At 37.3% G+C, this 25,738-nt stretch overlaps 1 protein-coding gene across 1 annotated transcript; it reads left to right on the plus strand.

Annotated features, from left to right (window-relative positions):
• The first annotated feature begins 6,079 nt into the window (after window positions 1-6,079).
• On the plus strand, window positions 6,080-23,829 carry LOC107597920 (microtubule-associated protein 1B-like). The gene is made up of 8 exons (XM_016289124.1): window positions 6,080-6,413; window positions 8,659-8,760; window positions 15,785-15,867; window positions 16,799-16,939; window positions 17,116-20,829; window positions 20,926-20,935; window positions 21,030-21,262; window positions 21,359-23,829. Exons 1-8 carry the CDS (start codon window positions 6,227-6,229, stop codon window positions 21,512-21,514), a joined length of 4,626 nt encoding a protein of 1,541 aa, XP_016144610.1. The 5' UTR covers window positions 6,080-6,226; the 3' UTR covers window positions 21,515-23,829.
• The last annotated feature ends 1,909 nt before the right edge of the window (window positions 23,830-25,738 follow it).

The following is a 25,738-nucleotide window of genomic DNA, read 5'->3' on the forward strand; positions in this document are numbered from 1 at the left end:
CTCTTTTTTTTTTATATATATATATATATATATATATATATATATATATATATATATATATATATATATAAACTAATGGCTCCAGTACACTACCCGACCTTCATCAGATTGCTGTTCTTTTCACACTAGCTACACGTACAGTTTTCTTCTCTCAGATCGCATCTCTGATCATTCAAATATAGCGATCATCATTCACATGAATCAACACTGATTTGACTTTGATTTTAGAATTTTGTTGGCTGTCTATTGACTGTCACCAAGTGGAAAATTGGCTAAAATTGTGTGGTATGTAGGCCTAGTTGACACAACGGACCTAAAACATGCAAAACGGTTGTAGCTTGTCATTGTTTAGCATGCTCCTAACAAGAGTTGATGCACAACGTTTATTTAATCCTTCAAATATTGAAATAATACACTTTACATGTACATGTACACTTGGACAGACAGATGAAGGCTGCAGCTCAACTATGCAAAAGCCTGTAACTCAATTATAAGTGCACATCTAAACGTATGTGAATTCCATTCGATATGATTTAATAAGATTCAATCAGGCTAACTGGCTTGATTATCAGAGACAAACAAATGTTCACACATTTGAGTGATCATGCCTTGAACATCATCAATTGATTATGAAATAGGAATGGACATGGGTTGTCTAGAAACGTGCATCTGAAATACTGTCTGAGGTACTTCTTCTGAATAAGAACTTGCTTCGCAACCTTTGCAACAAAAGTATGATCTGTATGAATGTAATTCACTTGTACTACAAATGTCAAGTGATCTACCAGCGTCAGTTGCATTGAATTTGGGCATAGGCTAGTACTCTTTTTACTAGTACTGTTTTTCGCCTAGGCCTACTAGATAGTACAAAAGTATTAGATGCAGCCGAATAGTTCCAGGCCTTTAAAAGAAATTTAAAATATTTTTAATTTAGATCATGGGTGGCAAACTTCTCAATCTTCTGCAATGGCAAAAAAAAACGGAATCACCTTTTTCTTTTCTTTTTTCTTATGTAGCCTAAGTGTTTTAAGCTTTGGCTATTGAGCAATAATGAATAGGCCAATCATTATTCAAGGAGTCTGGCACTATGTGAAGAGTGATGAGGGTATCATTTGACATACCCATGACGATTCGCAAATTAAAAGATTTAACTTCATGGCTAATTTAAAACCGTAGATGAGCTAAAGAGGTTTTAAAAGAGCCATAAACTGACTGGATAAAACATGACTCATGACACAATCCCCTTTATACAAACAAAGGCTGTTCAGACATGTAGTTAAAGGCACTGCCTACTGACAAAGAGAAACCATAAGCCATAACCATAAGGTTCACCATAAGCCCCCCCCACCCCCGAATCACAAGGCCTATGTGCTTGAATAAGGACTCATAAGAGGAGAACATGCAAGATAGAATGATAGTGACACCTTGTGGAGCATTAATAAAACGTCCCACTATTCATAAGGCAGGCTAATACAGTTATGACTGGTCAGGCAATATTTTACAGGCAATAGTATTGTCATTTCATGTTGAATAAATAATAATCTGAAGCCTCTTTGAACTAGACAAGTAGGCTAGGACTCAGGAGATGACCATGCACAAAATGTACAGCTGTAAGAAACTGGTGTATTTTAATAATTAAACAAATATGTGATCAAATCATTTCATGTTGAATAAATAATAATCTGAAGCCTCTTTGAACTAGACAAGTAGGCTAGGACTCAGGACTCGGGAGATGACCATGCACAAAATGTACAGCTGTAAGAAACTGGTGTATTTTAATAATTAAACAAATATGTGCACCCGGAATGATCAAACACATTATCTAGTGCTTGTTTTGAACTGACCACTAAGTATTTTTGTTTAAGGGCAGGATTTGTAGGCTAATTCTGTAGAAGCCGTGAAAAGTACAAGCCCAACTAGGAATTAGAAAGACGCTGTGGCATTGTGTGACACCTCATCAGAACACTAGGGGGGAGCACAATACTGATTACGCTCTGATTCGTGAACAGATCACGTTTAGAGGTCCACAGATAATCATGCTGTGGTTTGAAATAGCCTAATAGAAAACTTCTTTCTGTTTCCATTAGTATACATATTGCGCATAATACATAGTAAACATTTTCTGTATGAAAAATATGCATAGTAAAAATATGTTCATAATAGTAATGCATAGTAATGTTGCTTCATAAAGTTTTTAAAAAAATGAACTGGTTTTATCCAAAATATTATTTATGACAGAATCAACCTGACAACATTTGATTACACCAATAAAAAAATGGATCAAATATGTATGTATATGTGTGTACATATAATGTTGTTGTTTTAAGGGCAGGATTTGTAGGCTAATTCTGTAGAAGCCGTGAAAAGTACAAGCCCAACTAGGAATTAGAAAGACGCTGTGGCATTGTGTGACACCTCATCAGAACACTAGGGGGGAGCACAATACTGATTACGCTCTGATTCGTGAACAGATCACGTTTAGAGGTCCACAGATAATCATGCTGTGGTTTGAAATAGCCTAATAGAAAACTTCTTTCTGTTTCCATTAGTATACATATTGCGCATAATACATAGTAAACATTTTCTGTATGAAAAATATGCATAGTAAAAATATGTTCATAATAGTAATGCATAGTAATGTTGCTTCATAAAGTTAAAAAAAAAAGAACTGGTTTTATCCAAAATATTATTTATGACAGAATCAACCTGACAACATTTGATTACACCAATAAAAAAATGGATCAAATATGTATGTATATGTGTGTACATATAATGTTGTTGTTTTTTTGACATTTTTTTGATTGCTTTTGCCTGTATAATTAAAAAAATAATAATTTTAGTTTTAGTTTTAATTATTTGAGTACATCAGTTTGAACTAATGAGAAATGACCTTTGTCAACTTGCTGAAATAAAAAGGTTGCTATATTTTATTTTATTTTATTTCAAGTAACACTTTTTATGGTTTTAGTTTTAGTTAGCTACAATAACCCAGATGTGTCCTTTTTTCACAGTGTAAATGAAATGTTACATTTGCATTGTTGAACCCAAACCTCTTTTCATCTTTAAAAAATGTGGAATGTATTGGATAATGACAGTGATTCAAAATATTATTTTATATGAATTATCTTACACCTCTATAATTGCTCTTTAACTGCATTTTATATTTTCCATCTTTTACCTTATTTGACCCATTTATAGTGCTTGTTAATATGACAGGCAGACAGTGTGTACCACTGTGTAGATGGCAGACTCAGACAGAGCAAGGCACTCTGTAGAGACAGGTCAGTGGGAGGTCCTTCTGACTCATCAAAACACCACACACTTATTCAGTCCAAAAACTGTCAAGCTGCTATACTGTTTTCCTGCTTGCCCTGCAGAGGAAAACAGACTTTCCTGTAATTTGCTAGTTTTCACAGGCTGACATAATGTCATGTTTTGTTAATCACAATAATTACACTGAGATAATTTTATTTTCAGGTGCATTTGACCACAATGCTGCCGCAAGACTGCTTAGATAAGTTGCTGTGTGTGTGTCTTTCACAAAACTCAGAGCATAATGGGAGCATGTGGGCATTAGGGTATGCGCTTATACACTCAGAGTGCCCCCTGTTGAGTTAGTGTCTAGTACACAGAAGGATTTGCCAGAATAAGACTAGTTCTGCTCTTCATTCCTTTGTTAATTCCAAACTAAAAGTTGTTATAAATCCTCATCTAGGAATAACCTGTGTTGGAGCTAACCATGACAGTATTTGTCATGTGTTGCAAGAAAGTATGTGAGTTTCGTACAGTAAATTACTTACTGTAAATATCAGTGTGGAAGAAATACTTTAAAATTGAACAGAATTATAGAAGACAGTACATTTGTAAGCACATCTGTGTAATTTTTAGTTGTTAGAAAAACTGATCAAACATGACCATATCATATTTTGTCACTGGTCACTCATATGCCAGACTGGGCATTTCCATAGCAATGATGATTGTTTAATCTTGTGCCCCATGCAGTGATGGGCTGACTGTGGTCCCATGGCACAGCTACCATGGCAACAAATGTCGTTGTCATGATAGACACCACTTAACATAATTGTTGCTGAAATGATTTCATTCTCTTCCTTCACTCTATTCCGATTTCATTCCCCTTTATTGACTCAAGGAAACGTAATCTCCTAATTCTGTTTTAAATTTGAACACTCTCTCTTTTGACTAGCACCGTATAGCCTACAGAAATACAAAATCATGTGGTTACACATACTTTCAATATTAACACCTCAACTAACAATATTAACATTTCACTTCTTCTTGCATATTCCATTCTGTCACTGTACATCATGCACCCTTCCACACTTTATTATCACACTACATTTAACAAAAACACCTCTGATTGGTTCACATGTGGTCTTATAAATTATTTAAAACAGGCTTCCACTTTTCCAGATGTAATATACTGAATGTTTGATGTGCTGAATCATGCCCCACTTCCAGTGCTCAAAACTGCAGTGACTGACACGCTGATTTATCTTACTGAAATATTTACATACTGTAGATAACAGGTTCATTTGAAACAGCTGCAGGAAATGCAAAACAAAAGTTCATAAAACTAGCTAGTGACATGACAAAACAAATTTGCCATTAACAATCACGAATGAAAATAACACTGAATAAACATAAACTTAAGAACAAATACATAAATTGGTGTGTTTATCGATTTCATATACAGCAGTAACCTGCGTACGAGTGCTAAATGCACAAAATCTGCCGCACAGCTCCAGGTGAACCCCAATGACACAGCTGTATTACAGTGCATCCACCTTTAAAATGGGACAGTAAAATATGTGCAATGACTCTGCCTAAAATGACATCATCAAGACGGGACCAGGAGGAACACCCTCTTCTGCATCAGTGGGAAGAGCACAGCAAAATATAGACAGATGTTAGTCTTTCAGAAGCACATAAAAACATAAAAAATATAGAAAATATATTCCTGGAAATATATTATTAAATCATTTTTATAGATACCATGTTGTGTACCTGAGAAGCGCTGCAGTAAAAAGACTAATTACATGAAAACTGAGGGTGACAGTTATGTTATATTACAGTATTTGACAACTGTAATATAATAAATAATGTAATGTAATAAATCCACAACATTTGAAGTGGATCGAACCCTTTCATCAAAGTTGTCCTAAAACCAAAACAATCCCCGTTCTTGTCTTAAGACAACTTTGATTAACTTTTTTGATTCGCTTCAAATGTTGACTACTATGGGTGAATTTCACCTGTCCAAAAAACATGTCCAGGTAATATTTAAAAAAAACAAAAACAGAAAAAATACAATAATAAAGCCTATTTTAGCACTATTCGTTTCAACATGGTGACATTATTTTCAACTATTTTGCTTCATAAAATAAGTACAATAAATACCACTGATGTAGCCTATAAATGCTTTATAATTTATATATCATTCTTTCCACATTAATGAGAATTAAGGGGGCTTATTTTATGCAAATAATGTCACTAGGCTAAATAAAATAGTATTTTCTTTATGATTATATATATATATATATATATATATATATATATATATATATATATATATATATATATATATACACACACACACTTTTTTCTTCTTTTTGTTGTTGTTTGTGGAAGTGAAATGTGTAAATGGACATGCTTAAGACAAACTTTGTGAAATACACAACCCAGTGCAAAGGAAATGGCAGCCCAGATGTGAGATTGGGAACTCATAAAAACGATATTACTCCTGCAAATTGTATTCAAAATATACAGAATATCAATACTTGTAGCCTAAATGTGAATTATGTTGTATTATTGAGATACTTTAGAAATAGGCTATAGAGAGCATGGCTGTTTTCTATTCATTTTCAAATAACTTCATTGGCATGGCTGTTTTATGTCGTCAGTGCTGAACTTTTATAGATATTGACGCGCAATCCACATGTCAACAAGTCAGTGCAATGTTAACGCTAAATCCTGGACATCCTTGCTTTAATTATGTAACGCTTTTCACCGTTCCGATTGGTCTCGCGCAGTTTTATGATTTGCTGCATGACATCAGCTGGATGAGAGGAGGCAGCAGCGGTTCCTCATCACTATGACACACAGTCTGAGGATATAAAAGCCCGGGCCACTCCTTCTGCGCCCGCTGCACGCCTTCAGAGAGCAGCTCACTTCAGGTTGCCGGACAGAGAGCCGAGTGTCTGAAAGAATGGCGACGCTACTTGATACTGTAGATCCTCCAGCACCCTTCGGAGGTGTCAGTAGCATCAGGAACACGGCATCACCCACGGCCTCGACACATCACTTCGACGAGGGCAAATATTACCTGCTGGTGGTCATCGGGGAGCTGGTCACCGACGAGCATCTGAAGTGTGCCATTGCGGACATTGAGAAAGGTAGCTCAGCTGACACGAATAACGTGCAGTGCTTTAGTGCTATTTATGCCATGAATCTGTTTTCAATTATGCCTGGACGCGTATGCTCTCTGCAGTTGCCTTTTCAAGTTCAATAGTCTAACCTTGAATAGCCTATAGGTGTTTTGAATGGGGGAATCTAGCCACACATTTCTGCTGACTGCAAGAAACTTTCCATGCATCATTTTATTGGATTTCTTTGTTGTGAGAACATGTAGGATGGGAACTGTAGCGCAGCCCCTCCCTGTTAGTAACTGGCGAGTGCAATGCATGTCTTATCAAAGCCATCGCATCGCGCCACCCCGTTTCCCAAAGACATCAGCACCATCACTGTTTTCGCAGGGCGTGCAGCTCTATCTGATGATCCAGATGTTGTTTTTGGCCATATGACGAACTTTAGTGTCTGACTTGTGTCGTGGGCTAGGATGATTCAGCATGCATATTTATAGTCTGTCGATCAATAAGGCGCATCTCTTGTTTTGCGGGGTGGAGGGTCGTTATATGGAGCATCGATCGGCTCTGCAGTCATGATGTGCACCATCACCTTGGGTTTGCGTGGATTTTTGATGTGGCGCGCCAGTTCTTTGTTTCCTTAGCTCGTGTTTTTCTTACTATCTTCCTATCTTGTTCATGCGGGAATCACATTAAATAACCACGAGAGTTATTTTCAGTAAATAATTAATTCAGTTTATCACTGAATGAGTTAATCGTATTAAATAGCTAGCTGTATTGTATAACTAGCAAAAGTGGCGTTGCATGGCAAAAGCCATAACTTTTGTCCTCTTCACCAGACCTACAGACATTGTTGCTGGCTGCGCATCCCGATTTATTTCCATACTCACTCCTTTCTAGTAGCCTACGACACCGGCTTGTAGGCGTGGCGCGGTCCGCACTGCAGTCCCTACGGAAAGTCAGAAGGGCCCCGCGTTCCTGCCAAAAAGGGAGTTTCAGTTAGTAGTGGGACTCGATTGATTTGAGTGATTGATTCTATTCAACGGTTTGTATATATATATATATATATATTTATATAACAGATTCGCCTGCTCCGAATTATGTAGTCACGTGTTCCTACATCTAATTGATCCAATAATAGCACATATTGCGTTTTTAATTACATCTTATTAGTAAGGGTGTTTATTGTAGCCTAACTGTATGTGTCCCTTTGAGCTTGTTGCAATGCAGCCATGATTTAACTTATAAACAAGTATTTATAATCTAATTATAATTTACATTACAAAATACTATAGGCTGCATTTACACGTATTGGCTTAAAAATGTCTTGCATTTCTGAATAAAACGCTATTAATTAAAAGTTTTGTGATGTGTAGATAAAACTGCCCTAAACGTAGGCTATTTCCAGTAGGCATACGCTCACTCATGAATCATTCATATCATCACTTTGATGATACTGAACAACGCACGATTTTTCTTAGATTTACTTCTTACAAGATTCACTTTACTGGAAGTTTTACTGCTGTACATTGTAATAAACAAAACTACTTTTTTTGTATTGTATTAATCACTGAAATTAAATCAAACAATACCTGTGCAATTGTTTTGTGGAACTTTGTGAGTAAACGAGATCTGGCATCTTCTAAATTTTAAACAACCAAATAATCAAGCCAGAAGTGGAGGTGAAAAAAAGCAAAGCAGTGCTTCATAAGGGAAACCATAAAGTCACCATTGTAATAGTAGTGTATTATTATACTTGCCTTGAAGGCATACATTATGAATTGTGTGTGGTAGAGGAAATATAGCTAGGAGAAATATTCTTTTGTGATCCCATGAGGGGAGTAAGTATCATGCTCATGTTTGTCATGAACCATGTGAACAACCTTCTTAACGTTTTACCATTCAGAGGCAGATAGCACTACATTCTAATTTCAAGAAATGTCCTCTTCAACACAAAATTTCTCTTCTGGCTAACCATTGATCATAAAGAGAATTAGCACAGACGTCCAGTCTCAGAACATTTCATAGATATTTCCATACATTGATTGACTTTTGGGTGTAAACCAACAGAGCATGGCATTTAGTTACGTGAATTTAGTGACACTGGTCTTCAATTCAATATACAGGAAAGATCTGAAACTCAATCTGATTTTGATTTGAATACCTCCCCTTTTAGACTGATCCAGTGTACAGTAAAGTATGTTCATGATCTCTTCATGATCTGTAAAAAGTGCAACACTTTTTGTGTTTTCACACTTTTCCCTCTGGTTTGCAGGAATTCGTTCATGGGACACAAACCTGATTGATTGTAACCTGGACCAGGAGTTGAAGCTTTTTGTTTCTCGACACTCTGCCAGGTTTTCAGCCGACGTGAAAGGTAGGCTGAACATGATCCCTTAGCCAGCTCAAAACTCTTATGTAGCAATTTATGATAACCTAATATTACAAATTTAAAACACAAGCGAGCCCCAAGTTCAATAGTGGTACATTAAAGAGCAAGTATTTTGTACTGCTTATTTTTTTCCATATAAGAATTAGCATTACCATGACTTAGCAAAATCTCTCATGTTCCAAGGTCATTAAAACAGCTAGAAAATCTGCTTTAAAAAATCAGTGCCAACTAAATCAGCTTGTAGGGGATGAAAGCGGTGTCAATCACTTCAGCGGTTTTGTGCCTGAATCTATATCTGCATTACACCTGTTTACATTTCTTCCACAGTACACAGCTCTGTGACTCTTATGAACATCCCCATCACAACAGCAATATATTTTGTTACGTAATGTCATGCTTCAGCTGTTAAGTAAAAGTGATCCTTATCAGTTTATTAGCACTTAAACATTGGTGAGATAACCACAATTAATAGACCTTATTAGCTTCCCCATTTTTTTCTATCTTTAACCCTCTTCTATATCTGGAGTAAAGTCATATTTTCTTTTACATTCTGATTTTTTGTGAGCTTGATGAATTCTTTTGATGAAGATAAAAGAGGTGGGTTTAGACGGTCTGCCTGAAGCTCTGTCTGGATCAAACCCTGTCATTGGTGTCCCCTCCTCTGTCCTCCCTGCACACTCGCTCTGTCTGTCTGCCCTCGGATCTTTCATTTTCTCTATTTTCCTCTCTCATGCTGAATTGCTGCAAGGGATGAAACGCTAGATGTAAGATAATTAGTTGAAAAATTAATGACAATGGTTTGATCTGCTTTTGAACTCAAGGCTTAACACATAGGGCTTCAAATGCAGTCAGACCTGAACAATAGTACAGCATTTTTCACAAAACAGCAGGAAATTGTGGGGGTTTAACCATAATGGAAATATCTTCCAGAGAGACTCTCAGTCTGCTAACGTAAGCAGATGATGAGCCAACACTGACCTTCAATGACTGAAATGTAATCTGTGCTTGAACACACACACACACACACACACACACACACTATAGCTTAATAGCACAATAAATTACACTCATCATGGCTGTCTCCTTGATTATATATGTTAGTACAGGAAGCACTTGAGACAGTTCCGGTATTGCCGTTAGGCAGCAAAGCTTATTACTTTGTTGAGATCATCAGAATTCACTGTGGAATTCTTATTTACTTATCTGAATGGCTGTCGGAGGAGGACAAAGCATGAATATATCATTGGCTACTAATCCCCCCTTTAGGATAAACATGACACATGTAGGTGTTGGTTCATTTCCATAATCAGATTTATTGCTCGATGGGTGGCTTTAGACGAAGCTTTTTAGAAAATGAACAGAGGAATTTGCATTGTGCCGCTTTTGGCCATTAAGCCTTTTATAAATGCAAAGCCATTAGCTGTCCACCACAGACAAATACCTAGTGGATGTCTTGATAATTGCTTTAACCCACCAGCCTCCCCCTCCTTTTTTTACAGCAATTCCAATTTTGTAACTTGTTACTTTCAAAGGATTTTAATTGAATTTAGTTTTTAATAGTTTTCAACGTAGAGTACAAGAGAGTTGTAGGATAATTATCTGTTGAACTCTCCTACTGGGTTTTTCTCGGAGGGCAAGACAGATAAATGGGGGCAGAGAGAAGGTGGGTTATTACTATTAGCAGGGAGGAGGCCAGACGTCGGAGGCCTGTGTAGAGCACAGGAAGACTTGAGACTCACACACACACACACAAAAACAAATTGAATGGACAAACAGGAAATCATCTATTTTAGATGAACTCCTTTGTACAAAATACCATCCCAATGCCTTTGAAATGCTTGGAGCCCCAGTCAGAATCACTAACAGAAGATGAATCACAGTGTGAAACTCAGAAAAGAGATTACAGTAAAAAAAAATAATAAAATAAAATAAAATAAAAAAAAAGACGAGAAAGCATGCTTGAGAAAGAATTATGAGAGAGGTATGAGGCTCAGGAGATAAAAGGAACATGGAGGATCCCTTTGCTTTTGAGGTACTTCAGGGCCTTTAGATGATAAGCATATGGTACCTAAACTTTGACTTTTTCATTGCTTTGAGTCGAGACTGAAGCTTAAAAATGTGCCTGGAGGTTTAAAATTAGATCAGCTATCACAGTCCAGCAGATTCGCACAGCATCAGTGCAGCATATAATCAATAGTAATGAATCAGCTTCTGTAATGTAATCAATAAGCACATAACAAATGATTGCACAGTCTACTGTGTATTTACATACTGTCTGTTCACCTGGAATTCTGTGATATTATTAATATTAACAGTATGATATATGAACTGGCAATGTTATACATGTTTAGGTCAATTATTATGATATATTATTTCAACAACTTGACGATTTAAAGGAACAGTTCATCCAAAAGTTTGTCATTCACTTACCTTCATGTTGTTCCAAACATGTATGAAATTCTTTCTTCTGTGAAAAAAGTGTAAAAATAAAATCTAATTAATATACAGGAATTTCAATACAGTTTTATAGTAAAGTCATACTGTCCTGGGGGTGTTTGTTTTGTTGTTATATAGATTTTTGTACAATTATATAATATCTTTGTTTTGATGTTGATTAATAATAAATAAATAAATAAAGGAATAGAGCTTTTAATGTCATTGTAAGTATAAAACTGAGCCTAAAATTATGTCTGATATGCTTTGCTTTGATGAATGGGCTAGAAAGTGATTAATATGCATCTCATGAAGCTTTTTCTTCAACGTTCCATTTGGTCAAAGAGATTTCTGCTGCAGAAATTTTTAGTGTCTGTGTTGTGTTTTTGTTGATGACACTATGGGACTAAATGTTTTTAAGAGGAACTGTGATAAGTTGTATTGATATTTCTAACTATTCGTATGTGTGTTCGAAAGGGCTCTGCTATGTCCTGTTCAAAATCCTATTTTGGCAGGACAGAGGTTTGGAGAGAGACAAAGTGAGGGAGAAAGTCGAGTTCATGTTCATGGCACTGCATTTGTGTGGATGCTTGCTTTGTATATGTGTTGTGCTGAGTGGCATTAGATGAGGCTACGTGCCCAAAGGGTGTTCATTCTGTATCAGAGACAGTGCGAGTTGAGATCAGGACAGGTGGGGTGAGGACGGGGTTGGGTGAGTATGGAAGAGCAAAGCTAGTGGAAGTTAAACAATACTGCGGCTGACACATCTGCTCCCAGAATCAAACTGGAATGGAAGTAGCCCAGCTTTTAGGTGACAATCAAATATGCCTGCTTAGCTTCCAATAGGTTTATAATTTTTACATATCTACAACATGATATGGTTTGTTTTAAGGTGCCTTAATAAATTTCAGACATTTTGCTGACTTCTGCCTTTTTTCTAACTTCAACCACATGCCCTCTCACAAACAAAAAAATCTAAGCAAATCTGAACATGCATAATGATTCACTTGAAAAGAAGGTTTCGAATTTGTTGTTTTCTGATGGACAAAAAAGGTGGTCCGCCACCTGATTTTTTTTTTTTTGAGTGCAGTGTAGAGACAGGTGTCAGAGACAGATTTGATCCAGATTTGATGACTAAGGTGGTGGAGACATTTTATACACTCTTAAAAATATAGGTGCTTAAAATGTTCTTCACAGCGATGCCATGGAAGAACCCCATTTTTGGTTCCACAAAGAACCATTCAGTAAAAGGTTCTTTAAAGAACCATCTCTTTCTTACCTTTTTATAATCTGAAGAACCTTCTTTCGCCACAAAGAACCTTTTGTGAAACATGTTAACGGTTCTTTATGGAACCATTTAGACAACAATGTTCTTCTATGGCATTATGAAGCACCTTTATTTTTAAGAGTGTATGTGATATTTCCAAAAAAAAAATCTACCTATAGCACCTGTAAAATCTATTTGACAGAAATCAAAGAGATAGTTGACCCAATTCTCTAATTTACACACACTGATATTGTTCCAAACCTGTATGGCCTTTTTTTCTGCTGAACACAAAAGGAGATATTTTGACAAATCTGTTTCAACTGTATTAACCCATACAATACAAGTTGATGGGGTTCAAAACAACAGTGTAGGGGGAAAAAGCAGAGCAAAACATTTTGATGTCAGGTTTAAATCAAGGTATGGTGGGGATCATTTCATCATAAAAGCTCCATTTTACTCACCCATGTGGATAATAGTCGATGGCAGCAGCTACATTTTCCAAGAGCAGACGACAACTCTGCTATCGACCATGGCGTAATTTGTCCGAACTTTAGTTCGCACCACTGATTCTAATCACATTTTTTCTCTTCACCTCTTCGGAGTTCCCGACAGCAGCTGTTTTTGTCGCATAAATGGGCTTCCCCCTGGTGTGAGTCTGGCCCTAATGATGCCGCTCTTCTGCTTGCACGATTCTGGGTGTGTGCTGGGCAGCTGGAATAGCATTCGTGACAGGTTACTGCCACTAACGGACCTGCTCGGATTTAGAGGAGCAAGGAGAAAATAAATTAGGTTAGAAGAGAATCATTTATTACCAATACACAGATGTCTATGCTCTGAAGATTATCTGCAGCTAAAGTAGAGCAGAGAGTACTGCAGTGAAATGAATGCAACACCTCAGAACACCCCTGTGGAGAAGAAATGAAGCCACAGTGTGTCCTACATCAAGTATGCTCCACTTGCTATGCAGATGTCAATTTCAGCATAGTCAGATGCATTATATTTCTCTATTTCTATTCCATAGCTCTTCCCTTCCATCCTCATACTGATCTTGAAAAAAGCAGATTCTCCCAAAGGAACTCTAAATCCCACTACTAATGATCAAAAAGAGAGTGGCCCATATTGGGATGTGGAGTCTCAGATATGCTGTATACCTACTTAAAAATGGTGTGTTCTTGGGGGCAGATGCACATAAAATTAAAATTAAACACTAATTAATCACTACCCTTAGGAAAAACCTCACACATTCAATGGTTGTTGCCCTGGTTGTCTACAGTATTTCTTCAGTATTTCTCTGAAATGTAATGCATATAATGTAGGTTTTATTTGCATACAGAAATATTTTGTGGAGAGCTGTCAGAAAAAGCAAAAAATGCAGGGAAAATAATAGAAGGAACAAATACAGGTACAGTGAATATGGTGAGATAAGGGAATATGGAAAGGAATGAATTCGGGGCGTTAATGATGACTCAGCAGGTGGGAAACACACTGTAATTACTTACACTGCATGAGAGAGCCACCTGGATTTATGCACACACACATATAGACTCACACAAACATATTCCATCCTAATAAGGAGAACAGTCTTTAAAACCCACACAGAACCTACAAATATATGAAATAGGATGATGAGAGAGAAATACAATAGAGATGTCTTTATAGACCTCTCTGAGGTTTAGGTAAGACATTGGGTCACATTCACTAATAATAACTGCATACAGCTGTGCCTTTTTTCCAACAAAGGTTCTCATGCAAAATTTCTAAATGCATATGCAGTTTTTGTCAATGTCACTGAATCCAGATTATTCTAAATACGAGGAGAATGTGCCTGCAGTTAGTAATTAGCATAATACACCTTGCCAAATCCAGGATGGGATTTGGAGTTTGCAGTTCAAACTTACATGTGCGAGAAAGTTTGCATGCAGGTTTTACACACTTTAGTGAATGAGACCTAATATCTGCAATGTAAAATCCCTTGTGCACCAAATCATGTCATTTATCTACAAGGCTTTTTTACAACTCATTTTGGTTGTGGTGTGACCAGGCATGTAAGAGGTTGTGCACTGTTTCGTGCAAATGGAAAAATTGTGCGTGTCCTCTTGTGTTTTAGATTTAGACCTTGAAATTTTAGATAACTAAGGCCTTATTCGTCAAGCAATTTTCAGCACCTATGGAGCACCTGGTCACTGAACCTTTACAAACAACCTCAGAGGGGGATTATGAGACTATGAACAACAATTGCTGATTGAGTGATGAGGCTGATGTTACAGAAGGGGCTCATAGACTCTGCAGTAATAGCAAACACTCTAGTACCGACAGTGACAGAGTTGACCGATTCCTGCAAGCTTACAGCTTCACTGCTTCTGGACAGCTTGATGAATTTATAATAGGATTGATTCACCCAGAGAGAGATTGGGAGATTTTAACTTCACTTTATCGAGAGCCATTTGGGCAGGGGATGGGGAAAAAAGATATTGAAAAATCAAAGGCAGAAATACATTGTCAATATAGTCATATAGTCAAAGGACATGTGTGGAGAGGATGTACAAGGAAAAAATTCTCCATTAGCAGAGAAAAGCGAACACACAGTGGAATACTAGAAGCTTTTTCATGTTCCACCCATGAGGTGATTGAAAGAGAAAGGATGACTAGTTGCTGGAGGAGGGCAGAGGTTAATTGGATATCTGTGTCAATAGAGCGTATAGAGAAATGAGGAAGAGAAGGAGAGGGTAGGTGCATGAGTACACACTAGGTAATTAAGTGAGACAGATGTCACATAAAAAACAACCCCCTGACCATCATAACCATTTTGACTACAAATTTAACTTAAAACACAATAAGGCAAATATGCATAACAAAAGGAGCTGAAAGAATGGTAGTGAAAAGAAAAGGGTGACTGGTCTGCAGTCTCGGTCTTTGTGGTTCCTTAAGCAGGAGAGGGTAGGTGCATGAGTACACACTAGGTAATTAAGTGAGACAGATGTCACATAAAAAAACAACCCCCTGACCATCATAACCATTTTGACTACAAATTTAACTTAAAACACAATAAGGCAAATATGCATAACAAAAGGAGCTGAAAGAATGGTAGTGAAAAGAAAAGGGTGACTGGTCTGCAGTCTCTGTCTTTGTGGTTCCTTAAGCATCAGCATTTGTGTTTTGTGTTAAGTGAAGACAATTCTTTAAATATATTGGTGTATTCATAATATTTGTCTAATTCAGTGTACAACACAAACCAAAGCATTTGAAGATCCCTATGTGCAGTTTGTGCACATCACACTGAGTATTAGTAACGTGTTATTTTATTTGCAGGACAAAAGATTCTGCATCACAAAAGTAATGTGTTGGAGACAGTAGTGCTCATCAACCCTTCAGATGAAGCTGTTAGCACTGAGGTAAGCACTCTCTTTCTATATTTCAATAAATATATTTAAATAATAAATCTGCCATTTAAACATATTTTAAAACTATTTTAGTTATCTGGTTAATACAGAAACAAATATGTGGGGATAAGAATAAATGCATAGCAGCTAGTACAGGACAGTGGTTCCCAAACCTGTCCTGGAGGCCCCCCTGCCCTGCACCTTTTGTGTGTCTCCCTTATCTAACACACCTGATTCCACTCGTCAGCTCGTTAGTAGAGACTGCAAGAACTAAATTGGGTGTGTCTGATTAGGGAGACATACATAATGTGCAGGGCAGGGTGTCCTCCAGGACAGGTTTGGGAACCACTGCTATAGGACAAAAACAACATTATAGTGTTGGCAACAGTATCAACAGAAAACGGTTGACTCATCTAATACTACAAAAACGATTACATATATTTTTTACACTACACAGATAAATCCTGTTAAATATTTAAATTCACTAATATGAGAGAGTAACATCAGAGAGTTATGTATGTACTGGGTGTGTCACAGTTGCAGACAAACTCACAACGCACAACACGCTGACTGCTGACTGTGACTGCAGTTTGACTCTGCATTAATAATATGATAGAGCACTGCAGGTCTGACCCTGGCAGACCGCCCAGAACAGTCAATGGCAACAAACTGGAAAATGCTGGCCCTTATAGAGAACAAGAAAGAGAGAGGAAAAGAGACAGAAAGCCAAAGTAATACAATTCAGTAATACTAAAGCGTATAGAAGAGCTTATAGAAACAGATGCACTTCTGTTAGCTGGGTAATTCAGAAATTGCATGTATATAATTTAGAATAACCTTCACATGCTGTGTTGGTTTTGTTCCAACAAATGCAAGCCAAGATTAATTAAAGTCAAGTCAATGTTTAATTATAATATTTTATAAACTTTATATCTACACTCAGGTACGTCTGATGGTCTCAGACACAACCCACCATAAGCTGCTTGTCCTGGCAGGACAGTGTTTTGAAAATACAGGCGAGCTGATTCTCCAGTCAGGCTCCTTTTCTCTCTTCAATTTCATTGACATTTTTACAGATCAAGAGGTGAGTGATTGTTACCTTTTGCTTCAGTTTGCTATATTTACCAGTGCTTTAACAAAAGAGAGATTCTCAGACAGCCAACAAATGCTAAAACTTAGCATGCACAGTAGAGTTCTACATGGTAATCCAAATTCAAGTAAACTTGTTTAGTGAAATGTTTCCATTCATTTGACTCATAGATTGGAGAGCGTCTAAGCACCATACATCCAGCCAACAAAGCCAGTTTAACTCTTTTCTGTCCGGAGCATGGTGACTGGAAAAATTCGAACCTAGACAAACACAACTTGCAGGACTTCATCCATATGAAGCTGAATTCCCCAACCATCCTTCCAGAAATGGAAGGCCTTTCTGAATTCACAGAGTACCTGTCAGAATCTGTAGAAATCCCATCTCCTTTTGACATGCTTGAACCTCCAACTTCAGGAGGGTTCCTAAAATTATCCAAACCATGCTGTTATATTTTCCCTGGTGGACGGGGTGATTCAGCACTGTTTGCGGTTAATGGCTTCAACATGCTGATTAATGGTGGATCTGATAGAAAGTCATGTTTTTGGAAGCTGGTACGACATCTGGACAGAGTGGATTCTGTTCTCCTCACACACATTGGAGATGACAACCTTCCTGGTATCAATAGCATGCTGCGGCGCAAAATAGCTGAACTTGAGGAGGAGCAGTCGCAGGGATCCACAGCTAACAGTGACTGGACAAAGAATATGATTTCACCTGATATTGGAGTTATGTTTGTCAACATGCCTCAGAACCTTGAAAACCTTGAGACCAACTACAGGATTAGGAAAAATGCTGAGGAGGCATGTCTCACGCTGGAGTACCTAAACAAGCTGTCTTTAAAGCCTGAACCTCTGCATAGAAATATTGGGAATACAGTAGAACCAATTATACTTTTCCAGAAAATGGGGGTTGGAAAGCTTGAAATGTATGTTCTTAACCCAGCAGAGAATAGCAAGGAGTTGCAGTACTTCCTGAAAGAATGGACTGGTAGTGATAAAGACAAATCCCCCATCTTGTTACCAAATGAAAAAGAATCAGAGCTCCCAATCTCATATTTGTCTTCCATCTCATCACTGATTGTGTGGCATCCTGCTAACCCATCAGAAAAAATCATCCGTGTTCTCTTTCCAGGCAATTCCACTCAGAATAATATTCTTGAAGGACTAGAGAAACTTAAACACTTAGACTTCCTCAAACATCCTGTGATCACACAAAAGGAGCTTAATTCAAATTTCACACCAACACTGAAACAAGCAAAGATGAAACATAAGACAGATAGTAAAGAGAGCCTAAAGTCCACATCAAAGCCATCCCCAAGCAAAAATCTCCACAAAGAGTCCAAAGAAGAATCCCCTGAAAAACTAAAAACCCTCAGTAAAACTGACTCTGTGGAAATCCCGGAGCCGACACAAAAAATAGAAAAGAAAGAAAAAACACTTGTGAAAAAAGTGAAAACAGGAGACAAGGACAGTAAAAGCAAGATTGAGCAAACACCCAAAATCGACACTCCAGAGAAAAAGAAAGTTGACCTTAAACCAAAAACAATAAAGAAAGAAACAAAGAAATCCGTGGAAAAAAGTGAGACTGATAAAAAGGCTGAAAAACCCACACCCAAGAAAGAAGAAAAGGCCAAAAAAGAAGAGAAGGTGAAGAAAGAGGAGATGAAAAAGGAAATTAAAAGAAGAGATATTAAGAAAGATTCCCTATTAAAGGAAAGCAGAAAGGACGAAAAGAAAGAAACTCAGAAAGATGAAAAAGAACCTAAAAAAGATTTGAGGAAAGTCGGTGGCTTGAAAAAGAATGCCCCTAGCACTCCTGAGGTGAAAAAACCTGCACCTAAACCAAAGGTTGCAGCACGAGGCAAGGGCACTGGTAGTCCTGCAAAATCCAAAGAGAAGGCTAAGTCCAAGTCCACCAAAAAAGATGCTGGTGAACCAGTGGAAGCACCTTCCATCTCAAGTGCTACTGCTGAAGAACCTGCTGTTGAAGCCAGTGTAACAGATGTTCTTGAGGCAGAGAGGTCACTGATGTCTTCTCCAGAAGACCTCACTAAAGACTTTGAGGCTCTGAAAGCAGAGGAGATTGCTGAAGTTGACGAAATCCTATTACAGACCAAAATAGACGATTCTGATCAAGGAAGGTTGATTAAGCATGAAGAAATAACTCCTTGCAAAGAGTCTCCAGAAGCAGCAGAGTCCCTGGATGAAGGAATAGCAACCACAGAAGCTGAGGAGGAATGTGGTGGTACTCCAGGGGATCTAGAACCCAATCAAAAAAGCAATGGTACCAGCGAAAAATTTGAAGATGAAGGAACAGGTTTGGAAGAGTCATCTGAGATAGGAGACTATGAAGAAAAGGGAGATACAGAGGAAGTGGATGAGCAAGACAGAGCAATATCTAAGTTAAAAGATGATGGACAGCAAGAAGAGCAGGAAACCGAGGAAGGACCAGATTACGGTGCAGAAAAACCACAATATAGACATGACAAAGAAACTGAGTTGCAGAGTTTTGATGTAACCACACCACCAAAGATATCTGCACCGGCATCTCCTGCTGTTTCTATTCATGATGAAACACTACCAGCAGGTTTAGAAAGTGAGGTTGCCTCTGATGATGAAAATCGAGATGAGCCTCCAGAAGAATACACAACATCTGGACACACTCAGTCTACAATTGAGATCTCAAGTGTTCCAACACCTATGGATGAAATGTCTACTCCAAGAGATGTAATGAGTGATGAGACAACCAATGATGAAAGTGATTCTCCTTCCCAAGATTTTGTCAGGTATGGTATGACTACAGATAATGAGAGAAAGACCCTTTCACCTCTCCAAGACCTTCCTGAATTAGATCACTCCAAGAGCGATGCCACTGAGGGGCATGACTATCATGCATCAGCTTCCACCATTTCACCACCATCTTCACTGGAGGAAGACAAATCTGCCAAGGAGTTTTTAGCTAAAGACACATTTTCTTTTGATTCAAACAGGCTCAGTGCTACCAGTACAACTTTGCCTCTTGTCAGGTCACCTTCTGGTGACCAAAACGTGAATGTTGACCATGTTCATGCAGGTGTATCTTCACCAATTGAACTGGGAACCACATTAGCAGGGATGTCAAAAGGAATGGAATCATACAGTCCAGATGAGAAAACCTTAGAGGGCCCTTTATCTCCTCAGTCCTCAGGTCACACACCTTACTACCAATCCCCAGTAGAGGAAAAAGCTGGCAATCTACCACTGGACAAAACACCTGAATCCCAGGGTCCTATTATTGTTGACATCACAAGTGACAAGGAATACTCTCCCAAAGAGGCTAGTCCTATTGATGAAGCAGTACCTGTGTCGCAAATGGGAAAGAAGCAATCACAGAGTTATGAAGCACATTTATCTTCCAATTTTGAGCTTGACCACAAGACCCCAAGCCAGACTGACAATAATGATAAAAAGTTAGCAACTGATGACAGTTCTTCAGTTACATCTGCTACATCTTTGCCACCGACTAAAGTAGAGAGCCTTTCTGATACAAATCATTTCACAGCATTTAAAGAGGACAGCAAAATGTCCATATCCGAGGGGACCATATCTGATAAGTCTGGCACTCCAGTTGATGAGGTTGTCGCAGAGGACACATTCTCTCACATTGCCTCTGCTTCAACAGCATCGCTCGCAACAAGTTCTTTACCAGAACCTACAACAGATGATGTCTCCCCATCACTTCATGCTGAAGTTGGCTCCCCTCATTCTACAGAAGTGGATGACTCTCTCTCTGTCTCTGTTGTTCAGACTCCAACCACAATGCAAGAAGCAGAAGTTTCCCCTTCCAAGGAGGACAGTCCCCGGCCTATGTCGATCTCCCCTGATGTTTCCCCAAAAATGCTTCAGGTAACTCTGGTTTCATACTCACAGTTTAAAAACATGAAAAATACATGTGTACTATAACACCTTAAAAATACATGAATATATGTCTACAGTCTATAGCTTTTAAAGAGTTGTTTATCTTTGCTTATAATATCAGAGATTTACTGTATATATTTATATATGTGATCTTTTTATTCACATATATATTTTTTGTTGTTGTTAAGGAAGCACTAAGTCCAGCAGTGGAACATCAGTACCTAACTGTCCTCCAATGTATATGGACCTAGTTTACATACCAAATCACTGCAATGCTAAGAATGTGGATGCTGAGTTCTTTAAACGGATCCGATCCTCCTACTATGTAGTCAGTGGTAATGATCCAACAGCACAGGAGCCCAGTAAGGCAGTTCTGGATGCTCTGTTGGAAGGAAAGAGCCAGTGGGGAAATAATGTGCAGGTACCATTATTCTTACAATTGTCTGATTCATAATTCATATATATAAATATATATATTATGCCTGCCATAAAATGAATTTGCATATCATACTGATAGGTCACACTGATTCCAACCCATGATACAGAAGTTATGAGGGAGTGGTACCAGGAAACCCATGTGAAGCAGCAAGACTTGAACATCATGGTTTTGGCGAGCAGCAGCTCTGTGGTTATGCAAGATGAGTCTTTCCCTGCATGTAAGATTGAGCTGTGATTGTCATGATCCAGATATGGTAGCGGTTGGATGTTAGACAGCAAATAAATGAAAAACTTAGTACACACATTCACAAAAGCAAATATTTTGGATCACATTCCATATTCTCAATAGAGGAACCAGTAAAAATGTTTCTCAGTAGAATTATCTGTCTATCTTTTGAGGTCTCAGGTTGTGAAAATGCTTGGTTTGTCACTATTGACCACACAAAGAACAGTTTTTGGTGTGAACCAGACCTCCTTAAACATACAAACAACCAGCAGAAGCTAAGCTAAACTAAACAACTGACTAAATACATACAGTAGTCGGTGGATGAACACTGTACTGAGCAGCTCCAATAAAATTGACAACTAACTACAAATGTACTCATTTACGCACAGATGATGAATGGATCACTGAAAAAGAACTCATTAAATTGTATTGTTTACACCAAAGGTTGAGGGATTGTTTTAATGCCTTAGAAAGTTAAACTGAATGTACAACAGACATAATGCACTTAATATGAGGACAATTAAATGGTATGCATGATCCACTGTGACATAAATATATCATAGGATGCAAAAGCTACATTAAACTTCATATTCCAGCCACACTGAGTTGCATAAAATATGAATGTGAAGCTTGCTACCTTTGCGAATAAATGCAAAATAGAACAATGATCTAACCAACTCTAAATAACTCTCTGAGAAAAAGAAATGCCTGAGAAAACGTGAAATACCATAAGTTGTATGTAAAAACTGTTGTAGTAAAAGAACAACAACAATAACATCTCGTACCTTTTCTTCCTGGACAAGCAAAGAATTCATTAATTATATTGTCACAGCCCATCTTTAGCTTGAAATTACACAAATTTCACACCAGCCTTTTTTTAAATAGGGTAAAATATTAAATGTTTGAACTCCAAAAATTGTTATTCATCAGTTTGTACTAGTTCTTAATTTATTTATGCTAATGTTTTTATCTGAGCAATACAATCGTTATATTTATTTGCTTTATTTAATGCTTAAATTATTTATAACTATAAAGTTTGCTTTTTGGACATTTCCTATGAAGTTGATTATGAAAAGTGATCTTTTGTGTCAAAGTTCAACATTATTGTTTTTCTTTGATGACTATTGTTTTCTTCTCTTACTCCAAATGGGGTTGATTATCCTTTTAACTGAACATTTCACTCAATGTTGAGAGCTCTTCTGTATGCACTGTTCATCCAAATCTTATCCATCTATGATTTTTATTTTCTTAGCTTGTTAATGTTGCCAAGAAGAGCCATCAAGATTGTGGTACATTGAAAGTTGAGAAACTGAAAACTTTCCTTTACTTAGGAATCTTTTATAAAATTGCACTGTACTATAATTATAAATAGCTTAGTGACGGAGTGAGTGGTCGGATGATATGTGCATGTGTAATGTATTATCCTTGACATTTCTCTGCTTTCTTTCACTAAGAGGGGAAACTCACTCTTTACTGCCAACAAATCACTGCAAGGATATGACAAATAATTCATGATTCTAAAAATCATGAACTTGGATCAGGTTTACTGTATCTTAATGTCGCTTTTTATCAATAACCATACAGCCATGAAAATGTTAACATCTTATTGAAGGTTGTCAAAGAGATTTGAATTATAATCATTAATTCCTATGATGCTACCACAGTATACAGATTTGACAGTTTACCAGAATCTACATGACTATACAGGATTATGCTATAGGTTGTTATAAATATTTTAAAGTCGAAACTGCTTGAGATATTTATACAACACGTCAACAAATTATACTATTGGGGAACTTAGTGCCTTTGTGGCACAACCCTTTTCAACAGCTCAGTATAACAGTACACTTGATACGACATTTAACTCAGAACCGGACAATTCTTAATTCCATACTAACAGCAGCAATTGTTAACAGATTCTTCTAGCCACATGCTTCAGCAAAGTGCACTGTTGTGCACTGTCGTGAGACATCTACATTACTAAATACAGCACACACATCCAGTCTATCACTCCCCTCTTTCCTCTGACCCACAGTAACACTTCACTTTCTCTCAAAACTTCACAATCCCTCTGGTTCTCTTCGCTCACCTTCGGGTGCTAGTAAGAATATGTCTGCAGTTGTGTATGAAATATATATATCTTGTGAACATGCATCTTTCCTCTTTTCATTCCTAATCCCATATCTAGAGGATAGTCTCCAGTGAAAGTATTACCTTTTGCTTTTTCTGATGTTTGTGTGCGATAACTCTTCCCAACTATGGAGTGTTTGATGTAAAGGGAACTACACTTAAAAAGAGGGTAAATTTGACCACAATAAATCATTTTGTGGAAAATACCCTGTGTTCTTTTTTGTAGAGTATGCAAGTTCACACAGTCCACAAAATGTGGCTGTGTTGTGTGTGTGTGTGTGTGTGGATTTGTGTGCTTGTGGTTGCTCACAGGCATTTCTGAGAGTTTAACTGGCTACAAAACAGGCCTGAACCTTAGGGACGATTTGTCTGATTCTGGTTAGACGTCTGGCTCTGACCAAATTTAGCCAAAATAAACAAGATTTAGGCAAGTAATTTGTGCATTCAAACTTTTGACCTCAAAACAAAAAGAGTAAAACATTGAGCATAACTTAACTTTAGCTTTACATTTAAATAAAAGGATAGCAATATTACATGCTTCTATACAACAACAAAAAACACTAAAAATGTACTCTTGAAAATAAGATGCATTGCTGTTATAGTAAATCAAGACTGGTTTGCATTAACATCTATTTGATTGAGGGAACACAGACTGGTCACTGGCCTGGTAGTCTACCATGCCATCACTGCCCTTATGCCACGGAGGACATTAACTAATAATGACTTGGGCACTGCAGGCATTTTTCAAACCCAGACAGAACCATAGTGGTAAATCAAAATGGAAATGTCTAGCGGCAAAAGTACCAGAGAAATAACATTGGCTGAAGTTCAATGTGAGAAGTCTGGGTCACAGCATGCTATTACTTTTATGTATCTGAGCATGATGTCAGCAGATCAATGCAGGTCAGCTGGGTCATGGAACCTAAAATGACTTTAGAACAACTGTGTGCTTTAATGTTAAAGGAATAGAGGGAGTATAAATTAAATATCTATCTGTCTATCATATAAATCATGTAGCAAACAATCTCACCAATAAAAACTCACTTATAACAAAATTACTTTGAAAACACTGAATATGATAACAGCAGGATAACAACAGATCTTTAAGGTTCTTGGATTTTTTTTCAAGCAATTTAGTAAGTGTAAATCACACATTTTCTATTTCAGTATCATTTAAACTTAAACATAAGAGATACCGGGAAGTGGAAATATGAATTCTGTAGTTTACTGTGCATATTTTGTTTTTATGTTCAAAATGTAAAAATTAGTAAAATAGGCTTTTATTAAAGTTCTGGTTGACTGAGTGACAAAATATTTAATTTTAAAGGAATTGTCACTGAATGCAAGGCAAAGAAAAAATATTCACAATTTAATTATAGACTTTTCAAAACGTGAAATACTGTAGGTATTGAGAAATGCACACAGCCAATGTAAAAACTATAATATTAGCAGTTAAGAATGTATAATTGCTAAACAACCTTATATTCATTGGGTAATGCCAAAGAAAGAACTACATTTAAACCTGTAATTTGGTCACTCACACTATGCTTTTGTTTGTTTAAAAAAAAAAGTCAAGAATAAACAAGAAATACACTGGTAGAGCTGCAAAGCTCTTTGTTTCAAATGGTATTGTAATTTATCTAATATAAGTGAACACAAGGCAGGAAAAATAAATGATGTCCTGCATTTATGTTATTAGCCATGTTATTCTCATAGCATCTTCTTAACACCTCCATCTTGGATCTCATCAATAATCCAGTGCACTTGAGAGTCAGCCTCCAATTGGGCAGAAGACGGTCTCAGCTGAATGGGGTGAGGTGCTGTTGCTAAGGAAACGCTCAGCAGAGTCCCACCAGGACCACACAAGGACTCTAAGTATAACATAATCAGTGTTCTATAAATGTCTATCTTTAACATCTTACATATATCACACACATTTTATATACACGTACATAGTACAGGCTTCTATAGTTTTATAAACCAAAGTACTAACTAACCCCTAAATAAAAATATATTGCATTTTTAGTACTCTTTGAGTCACTTTCCAATAAAGGACGTCTGAATTTTCTCCAAAGGGAGGTTTGTTAGATTTAACTCACATCT

This window comes from Sinocyclocheilus grahami, unplaced genomic scaffold (genome assembly GCF_001515645.1).
Source record: "Sinocyclocheilus grahami isolate Dianchi unplaced genomic scaffold, SAMN03320097.WGS_v1.1 scaffold12.1, whole genome shotgun sequence".
NCBI classification, from domain to species: Eukaryota; Metazoa; Chordata; class Actinopteri; order Cypriniformes; family Cyprinidae; genus Sinocyclocheilus; species Sinocyclocheilus grahami.

What these genes read in the sequence shown, in the direction of transcription:
- LOC107597920 (XM_016289124.1), top strand. Translation starts at nt 6,227, where the DNA reads ATGGCGACGCTACTTGATACTGTAGATCCTCCAGCACCCTTCGGAGGT. An exon ending in GTTTTCAGCCGACGTGAAAG is followed by an intron (nt 8,761 to 15,784) that starts GTAGGCTGAACA and finishes TTTTATTTGCAG; the next exon opens with GACAAAAGATTCTGCATCAC. An exon ending in ATGAAGCTGTTAGCACTGAG is followed by an intron (nt 15,868 to 16,798) that starts GTAAGCACTCTC and finishes ATCTACACTCAG; the next exon opens with GTACGTCTGATGGTCTCAGA.